At 47.0% G+C, this 10,078-nt stretch overlaps 1 protein-coding gene across 1 annotated transcript; it reads left to right on the top strand.

Annotated features, from left to right (window-relative positions):
* Positions 1 to 6: 6 nt before the first annotated feature.
* Positions 7 to 2,623, top strand: LOC112079566 (aldehyde dehydrogenase, cytosolic 2-like; the record flags this gene model as incomplete). The annotated part of the gene is made up of 2 exons (XM_024145480.2): positions 7 to 141; positions 2,466 to 2,623. Coding segments are annotated over exons 1-2 (236 nt in total), but the record flags the coding sequence as incomplete, so codon positions are not given.
* Positions 2,624 to 10,078: the final 7,455 nt, after the last annotated feature.

The following is a 10,078-nucleotide window of genomic DNA, read 5'->3' as shown; positions in this document are numbered from 1 at the left end:
ATACTGGAGTTGATTGACAGCGGGAAGAAGGAGGGAGCCAAACTGGAGTGTGGAGGCGTGGCCATGGAGGACACAGGCCTCTACATACAGCCCACCGTATTCTCCCATGTCAAGGACCACATGCGCATCGCCAAGGAAGAGGTGAGAGATCCAAATTCTGATCTATGTTCAGTTTTGTGATTTTCTTGTCAGATGGTTAAGGTTAGGATTGGGGGATGATGCATCCGTCCACCCAAATGCTGCCTGAAGAAGACTCTAACAGTCGAAACCTGTCCTGATATGAATTATTATAAACTGGGTGGTTCGAGTCCTGAATGTTGATTGACTGACAGCCGTGGTACTGTATATCAGACCGTATACCACGGGTATGACAAAATATTTATTTTTACTGCTCTGATTACATTGTTAACCAGTTTATAGTAGCACTAAGGCACCTCGGGTGTTTGTGGTATATGGCCAATATACCARGGCTAAGGGCTGTATCGAGGCACTCCGRGTTGCGTCGTGTGTAAGAACAGCSCTTAGCCATGGTATATATACCACACTCCCTCTGGCCTTKTTGCTTAAATATACCACAGGCAGATCATTCTGTTCTCTGTATATAATACCTGTAAATAGTCAACTGAACTTTTTCTGCATCGTAATGGCCGCCTACTGTGTCTTTGTTCTGTGATTGGAGGAAGGAAAGCTGATCCTAGATCTGTGATCTGTGTCTACGGGAACTTCTACCCAGAGCTAGGGGTTTCTGATGTTGGCTTTACAGTGATTTCATTCATAAAAATGAGAACGCCACCACTGGTCCAGGCAGTTTTGTTGTATACCACTGCCATCTTCTGGTGGTGTGGTTGAAGTGCAGGTTCAGACAACTGTATATCTATGGTTCAAACAAGGTCATAGTCATGGAGATGGATGGAGGGCGCTTCTTTACATCTGTGGCATAATGGCTTCTGTGACAGCATGGCCAGCGCCATGTAGATCTTTCTCCAATTGAAAGTAGTCCATTTATTCTTGTTTTTCTTCTATGAGTCGGTAGACAAACTGAAAGTGTGTATTCCTGCCACCTGGAGTGTGTTTTCTAAACAGGCATAAAGCCAAGGTTGGTGATTTAATGCCACCTGCCATTCATTGGCTGATCCCTCCTGCTGACCTGGATAGAATTCTGCGATCCTTCCTTAACCTATAGAAAGGTCCACCCAATTGACTACTTTAAAATGGTAAAAGTGCTCAATGGATCTGCCCATGCTAAAACTGGCTTTGTGGTTTAGAGCTGTCTATCCAAGTCTATGGTCATGTAAAGCAGGATCATATCATAGAAATACATAGAGGACTCTAGTGGCCAAAAGCTTTTTTTGCATGGCAGCGCTATTGAGGACTTTCACCATTTTGAAGTAGTCAATTGGTGGGACTTCCTATGGGTTAAGGAAGGATCACATCATTCCATCCAGGTCATCAGGAGGGATCAGTAGATGATGTAGAATCGTGAACAAACATTCCATTACTATAGGTGGCAGTAAATTGCCAACCTTGGCTTTATATCTGTTTCAACAACACACTGCAGGTGAAAAGATGGCGCCGAAGAACATGGCTGACGTTTTACATTCTCCCAACCAATTGTGCTATTTATAGCCTCATTATTGTTATTCTTATTGTGTTACTTTTTATTCTTATTTTTTACTTTGGTCTATTTGGTAAATATTTTCTTAACTATTCTTGAAATGCCCTGTTGGTTGAGGGCTTGTAAGTAAGCATTTCACAGTAAGGTCTACACTTGTTGTATTCGGCGCATGTGACAAATAAAGTTTGATTTGAAGTATGCAGCCTTTTAGTTTGTTTACCAACTCATCAAATTAGTAGAGGAGAAAATGTACTATATTAGAAATGGAGATGGCCTCAATGCACTACCCATGCCCCACAGACCCATAATGTGCAGATGCAATGTTACATCCTTCTACACTTCTCTATGGGTTGTATTCACTAACACCAACGGAAGAAAATGGACTGACACCAGGGAGGAACCTAACCTGTCAAATAACAACGCTTGTTTTTTTAAATTATTCATCTTTAATATGAGCCACGGCTATTCTGATTGGTGCTGTATTTATCCTACAGACATTTGGACACAAATTGACAGGTCAACAGTGAAGTCATTGCATTTCTTTAATTAAACATTTTCTTCACATTATTTCATCAAAATCCAAATTCCATCCAAACTTGGGCGTTGAAATGACACCTGATGGTGCTGTGAGGTATTGGCTTATAGTCCTTCTCCTGCTGACCATGGCCTGTTTGAATACATAACAAACATACCTGTCTCTCCTCCTTGAGGTAATCACTGATCCAACAAACTGATAGGTGTAAGCAATTACCAATTACCAGCCATGTCACATCAGGGATTTCTTCAAAGGAGGGCAGTAGGAAGGATGCATTTGAACAGGGCATGTAATCTTCTCCATGACCCCATCCAGATCTTCGGCCCGGTCCAGTGTATATTCCGCTTCAAGAGCCAGCAGGAGGCCATAGAGAGAGCCAACAGTACGGAGTACGGCTTGGCTTCTGCCGTGTTCACACGCAATCTGGACCGMGCTCTCTCTGTGTCTGCRGCCCTGGAGACTGGCACCGTCTGGTAGGTTACTGTTAACTCCTGAACAATGGTACCATGCTAGTATCACTACATATGACTACAGCAACAACTATTAGCTACTACTATTACCATCCTAACAATTCAATACTAGTACTAATATCCAAAATAGTATAAGGATGAGAACTGGATGTTAGTGATTGATTAGTAATGCCTGACAAGTTCCTATAAATACTGTAGGATAGTCCCATAGAGATAGATTACTCATCTTTGTATCTGTGACAGAATGGGCAGCGCCATTGAGGTTATCTTCATTTTAAAGTAGTCAATTTGGTTCTTCCCGATTGGCTGAACCCTCCTGATGACCCGGTTGGACATGACTCCAACAGGGTCACCAGGAGGGATCAGCCAATGAAGTTGGAAGTCCCAACCAGTTGACTACATTAAAATGGTGGAAGCCCTCAATGGCGCTTCCCATGCTAATGCGGCCTTTAGGCCACTAGAGGCCTCTATAATTCTCTATGGTTAGTCCTATCTCCTGCAGACAGACTAGTTGACATGAGGCTCGCTACCACCACTACTACTACCACTACTACTACTAATAATAATAATATTACTGCTACCACTACTACTACTATTACTACTGTTACCATTGGCCCAAAGCCAACCACTACTCCTTACCATTACTACTTTATTATTAATTTACTCCATGTGCTGCTAACTACTACTTTCTACAGTACAACTTCTATTAGCATTTTACCAATGTACTCCCTATTCACTCTGACTCCGTATCCCCTACTTATACCTCTTCATGTGAGAACACAGCTGTAGCTGCACCTTGTGGCCACAAGATAGAGCCAGGTAGATAGGTAGGTATCCCAGACGAGCCAGGTAGATAGGTAGGTATCCCAGACGAAGCTCCTCTGTGAGAGAAAAAGGAAGAGATCTTTATTTATTTATTTTTATGTCACCTTTATTTAACCAGGTAGGCTAGTTGAGAACAAGTTCTCATTTGCAACTGCGACCTGGCCAAGATAAAGCATAGCAATTCGACACATACAACAACACAGAGTTACACATGGAATAAACAAAACATACAGTCAATAATACAGTAGAAAAATAAGTCTATATACAATGTGAGCAAATGAGGTGAGATAAGGGAGGTAAAGGCAAAAAAAGGCCATGGTGGCGAGGTAAATACATTGCAAGTTCAAACACTGGATATGGTAGCATCCTAGTCCGTGTAATCTGTACTGTCCTTAAACTAACAGGGTTTCTGAGTGATCAAGTTAGACCTCAGTCTGCACGTTCTAGTTTACGTTCATGGCAGGGAGGGTAGACCATCAGAAACATGAGGTTTGGGCGACTTCAGGATTGTACAAATTAAGGTTTGACACTCGGTGTGGCTATGCATTGCTATCGTTCCGTGTTCTGGGTGAAATTCTGTGCCACAGAATGCGAACTACTGAGTTTGGCTACTGGTCCTAACTAATACTGATTGACCAGCTCCTGCTTATTCTTACTGATTCGCTCGATCGTCGCAGTTCCTCTCCTCTCTGTCTCCCTTCATACTGATGCTGTCATAGCTCTCACTCAGTGTCTCTCTATCTCTTGCTAGACACCAACGCTACTGTCTGCTCTATGTTCTGATCTGTTGCTAATCAGCGCAGTCTCCCTTTACCATGCTCCAACTAGGTTCCCCGCCTCACTATGCAGCTCGCAGTCCCTACATGCATGCCTCAGTCCTATCATGTGCATCGTCTAAGATAAACTAAACAATGTCGCGTACGACCACGTCCTTTACAATTGTAGTACACAGGTAGGTCTCCCATGCATTTGGACAGAACACACGTGTCCTTCTATACTAGTCTAGTCACCAACGTGCCTAACATGGTCAAGGACCTACAAGGTCCCCGCATAGAATTCAGAATCACAATAGACACCACAAGAGTTACCTGGAATACCATCCACACTACAATTGAACGTAATAGATACAGTAGATACCAAAGCTACAAAGTCAGCTATATCACACAATGATACAAGTTGCAAATGAGGTAAGATAAGGAGTTAAGGCTAACTAATAGAATGAGGAGCCTCGGTCGGCCGATTAAACTTATTTCAAATACACTCCTGCAGAAGTGTTCATGCGACTCATAGGTTAAGATCCCTGTGCTCAGAAGATTAGAGTGTGTCCAAGTGAGGATTTGATATGCATGGGTGTGCAACGGAGCAAAATAAATAAATACAGTATGGGGTGAGCGAGTAGACTCCAAGAGTCTGAGTGCCTGTGTTGAATACAGATGGGGTTATATGTACAGGTGTCAGTGATTCTCTGTGAGCTGCTTCCCTAGATTCGCTGGTGCTTAAATAGGAGGGTGAGGGTTGATATGATGTCTCCAGCCTTTGCATGGTACTCTGGTTATGTCTTGTTTATTTTTGATTATGTTGAATTCTTTGCATTTGTTCATGTTCATGTAGGCGAGCAGCAGAACTTGGATGTGAAAGGTGACGCAAGGATAGGAATTTTGAATCTCTCTGGCTGGGGTGTGTGACAGTGATCTTGATCATACCAACCTGCTTGGATGCTGTCGGGTGGGTAGAAGTGTGTGTCTGCCTCTCTTGTGTATGATCTCGAGTGATGGTGAGAGTAAAGGCGTTGCTATTACCTAGCAGAGACTTGTTAGATATTACTTTGTTTAAGCCAGCTGAGATGTTGGCCTTCTATCGAAGCTCAATAACAAGCGAAGCGGGGGCAGAAGACGAAAACAAGAGAGGAAGATGGCAGTAAAAATGCGCAAGAGATCGTAGCTCGCGGAGTATGCAGGAGATGAAGATTGTACACCAATGTGGTGGAACGATATAATGGTGACCAAAGAACGGGAAATGGCAAATAGATGAAACTTAAGAGAATCACATCATAGAATATAAACACAGAAACATTTAGACCAGTAGTTTGCCAGTAGAGTGTTTCAGGGAAGATGTATCCTTAATCTCGATGAGACGAATATGCCATAGAATTCGTCCGAGGATCGGGTAGGATGGAGTCCATGGTGTGTCTGGTGGTCATGGGTACAACGCAAGGAGATACTAGCTTTTGGGACGCCGAATGAAGGTAAGACAGAGATACTCACTTCTCGTAGTGGGTTTGAATAGGATAGACTGGGTGAAGCCGATATGGTAATTGCTTAGGGTTTGTAGTGTATATGGGGAGGAAACTGTCTGTGCTTGGCAGTGTTAGTGAGGGGGGGCTTGGTGTGTCATGTATGACGCGCATGGTAGGCTGCCATAGTAAGGCGCAACCTGAGGGTTGCTATGTTTAGTGGTGTACTTGTGCGCTAGCATGTAGGGGACTGGGTGTCTCTTGACCAGCTATGTAGGAGTCGGGCTCTGCCAATGGATGAGTGTGGATGCTGGACGGGCGGGCAGCGGTGGCGAGCTGCTATTGTGATTAGGAACTTTAGAGAGCATAGTCAGTGCTTTAGGTGACTAGGGTTTGCACCATTGTGGGCACATTATAGTGACGTGAATGATGCGCGAGGACTTGGATTGCATGGTAGAGGGGAGCGTAGGGTGCTCATTGTTGATGGAGACTGTGTTCTGGAGAATGTCATGATCTGGGGAGCGTTGAGCTGCTTAAGCATACGCGAGGAGCTTGGGCTGCACTAGCAGAGGGGTCGCGCCGGAGAACGTTTATGAGCTGCATGTAGCGAGAAGTGGAGTGGTCGCTGTCATTGGCTGAGGGTACTGAGGTGCGTGGCATGTTGGAGGGGATACTGGAGACTGACATGTAAGGCGACTGAGAGCTCGAGCAATAGATAGGGAGGACTGGGCTGCATGTCAAAGTGCAGTACTGGGCTCTGCAGAGAGTTGTAGTGTACTCAGGGGACAGATAGGGTAGGAGAGGTGACGTGGGGCCGTGAGCATTGATAGGGACTCTGTGGCGGCCTCTGCACTCGTAGCGCGCGAATAGTGGATGCGTGAGACTAGGCAGAGGTCGGACCTAGGGCTGCATGCTAGAGGGGATCGCGGAGTCTCATGTGTGACCACGGGTCTGATGATAGGTGCTCATTTGGGCTAGGAGACAGATGTAGGGGACTGTTGCTGGCAGTAGTAAGGCGCGCAGCGCGGTGCTTGCGAACAATGTCAGAGATTGGACTTGAGGGCACTGAGGTAGGTGGTGCGATGGTCTTGCATGTATAGGGAAGCTAAGGGCTTGCTGATTGGGTGATTGGACTGAGCTCGCATGATAGGCCTGGATTCGGGCGGCACTGCGATGGGAGGATTGGGCTGGCATGTAGGCTGCGAGCTGAGGCTTGCTATGTAGGGTTGACTGGGTCTCTGTCACATTCGATACTGGGGATGGGGCTCTGCATGTTAGGGGAGAGACTTGGCTGTATCGTTATGTGTGAGCGTAGGGCTCGCTTATCGAAGGGAGTACGTGGGCTTGCAAGTGGTAGCGAGCCCGGAATTCGGGATCGCAGTGCTCTGTGAACAAGGAGGAACTGTAGGCCATATGACGACTGGTAGAGGAGACTGTGGTGTACCTAGGCCTAGTGTGAGGGGGGACTGCGGATAGCAATGGGAGCGCGGGGACTGGGCTGCTAATGTTAGGGTGACTGGTGCATGCTAGGGGTATTTTGTTGTGATAGCTATAGTGGGCTTTGGGATCCTCGAAGACCTTAGACAAGACAGGTAGAATAGATTAGGTCCTGCTACAGGTGTGCTGCATGGTGTAGCGAGAGATAGGGCTTGCACCTTGTCAGCTGTTGGAGAAGAGCTGGGGGCTATGACCCGATGTCGGCAGAGCTTGGGTCCGAATCTTATGGTAGGCGTTCTGGCAGATTCGGAGGCACTAAAGCGAGAATGTGTTGGAAGCGAACGGGGCTGCATGTAGGGAACTGGGGCTGCATGTAGGACTGGGTGCATGTACGGAGGCTTGTGATATCATGTGAGTGGGGTGTGGCTAGCGGACTAGCATTGTTAGTGGATCTGAGAGCTTGACTGTATGGTTGGATTAGAGGACATGGCACATGGAGAGGGCGAGATGTGCTTAGCCCGGGCCTGAGTCTGATTGTGTGAGGGTGACTCAGGAGGTCTCTTGTCCTGGCAGCTTACGCGCGTATCATGAGGAGACACTTGCAGTGCAGGAGGCATCGTGGGTCTTGCATATGTGGGGGATGAGATGAAATGTAGGGTAGTGGGCGGTTGCACTGTTTGAGGCGGGACTGTGGGCTGCCGTTGGGGAGGGACTTGGGCGGGTCGCGTAGGGATATGGGGCGCAGTGTGGGTAAGGGGTACTGGCAGAGCTGGCTGGAATGTAGGCATGGGCAGCCGTGGACATGGATAGCATGCATGTTGTAGGTAGATTCGATAGTGCCTCTCGAATAGTTTAAATGAGGTGAGTATTTTGATCTTGCTGTGGATTGACTCAGGCGAGTACTGTGCTTGCCATGATGACGGCGCGAAGCAGCTAGTGGCGCGTGCTCAAGGGCTGAGCGATGGACTGGCTAGCTGTAGTTGATTGCTACCATGGACTTGGGTCAGCAATGTGTGGGGGTGTACTCATGGGCTACTATATGTGTGGACTGGCTGTTCTCGTATACGATGAGTGGGACCAACTATGTTGTCTTGTTATGTAAAAAGCAGTGCGCCTTCCTTGTGTTGCTGCTCACTCGTAGGTGAGCTGGGTGCCTCGTGCTTGGTAGGGATGAATGGTGCCTCGTGTCTAGTAACTGGGGATGCGGCCCTGACACAGTATGTAGGCGGACTTAGGGGACGTGCGGATGCGTTATGGCGAGAGAGAACCTAGGGCAGGTAGCACATGAGCCAGCGGAGAAATTGGGCTTGCAATGTAGGTGGTTGTGTGCATTGCTAGGGTGGACATAGGGCTGGAGCACTGAGAGGGGTGACTGGAGTGGCTGCCAAAGTGGCGTAGGTAGACTTCGAGGTCTGCTACTGTCTGGTTGGATAGGTTGCTTGCTTGTTTGTGGATCGAAATGTAGGGATCATGGCTGTCTATGTTTAAGAGAAGAGCTGGGGTGCTAGGCATAGAGGTGAGGCGCAGACTGGCGCTTTGCATAGTGAAAGAGTGACTGAGGTCTGCCCTTAGATACGTGACTGGGGTGAGGTCAATGTCATTCCAGGATACCCCGGGCAGGTCGATTAAGAAAGGCTTGCTCGCTGAAGTGTTTTAGGGAGGCGTTTGACAGTGATGAGGGGTGGTCCGTTTGATCGCAGACCCATTAAGGATGCAGGCAATGAGGCAGTGATCGCTGAGATCTTGATTTGAAACAGCAGAGGTGTATTTGGAGGGCGAGTTAGTTTAGGATGATATCTATGAGGGTGCCGGTGTTTACGGATTTGGGATTGTACCTGGTTGGTTCATTGATAATTTGTGTAAGATTGAGGGCATCAAGCTTAGATTGTAGGATGGCCGGGTGTTAAGCATGTCCAGTTTAGGTCCATCTAGTAAGCACGAGCTTCAGAAGATAGATGGGGGGGGCAATCAATTCCCATATGGTGTCGAGGGCACAGCTGGGGGCAGAGGGTGGTCTATAGCAAGCGGCAACGGTGAGAGACTTGTTTCTGGAAGGTGAGTTTTTAGAAGCTCGAATTGTTTTGGGTAACAGACCTGGATAGTAAGACAGAACTCTGCAGGCTATCTTTGCAGTAGATTGCAACGGCCCCCTTTGGCAGTTCTATCTTGGCGGAAAATGTATAGTTAGGAATGGAGATTTCAGGGTTTTTGGTGGTTTTCCTAAATCAGGATTCAGACACGGCTAAGACATCCCGGGTTGGCAGAGTGTGCTAAGCAAGTGAGTAAACAAACTTAGGGAGTAGGCTTCTAATGTTAACATGCATGAACCAAGGCTTTTACGGTTACAGAAGTCAACAAATGAGAGTACCTGGGGAGTGGAAGTGGAGCTAGGCACTGCAGGACCTGGATTAACCTCTACATCACCAGAGGAACAGAGGAGAAGTAGGATAAGGGTACGGCTAAAGCTACGAGACTGGCCGCTAGCACGTTCGGAACAGAGAGTAAAAGGAGCAGGTTTCTGTGCACGATAGGCATAGATTCAAGGCATAGTGTAGCAGACAAAGGTAAGGTAGGATGTGAGTACATTGGAGGTAAACTAGGCATTGAGTAATGATGAGAGAGATATAGTCTCTTAGAGACGTTTAACAAGGTGATGTCATCGCATATGTAGGAGGTGGAACACATGGTTGTTTTAAGGCATATTGAAGCAGGGCTAGAGCGCTAAACGTGAAATAAGACAGTAATCATAAACCAGGACAGTAATGGACGAGGCATATTGATATTAGAGAGAGGCATGCGTAGCCAAGTGATCGTATGGGTCAGTGAGTGGTTGGGGCTGGCTGGGGCCACGGCGATTCAGACAGTTAGCAGGCCAGGGCTAACAAGCTAGCAGTTAGCAGACCGGGGCTAGCAAGCTAGCAGTTAGCAGACCGGGGCTAGCAAGATAGCAGTTGACTAGCCGT

Source organism: Salvelinus sp. IW2-2015, unplaced genomic scaffold, assembly GCF_002910315.2.
Source record: "Salvelinus sp. IW2-2015 unplaced genomic scaffold, ASM291031v2 Un_scaffold8491, whole genome shotgun sequence".
NCBI lineage: Eukaryota > Metazoa > Chordata > Actinopteri > Salmoniformes > Salmonidae > Salvelinus > Salvelinus sp. IW2-2015.
This window is presented reverse-complemented; position numbering and strand designations above follow the sequence as displayed.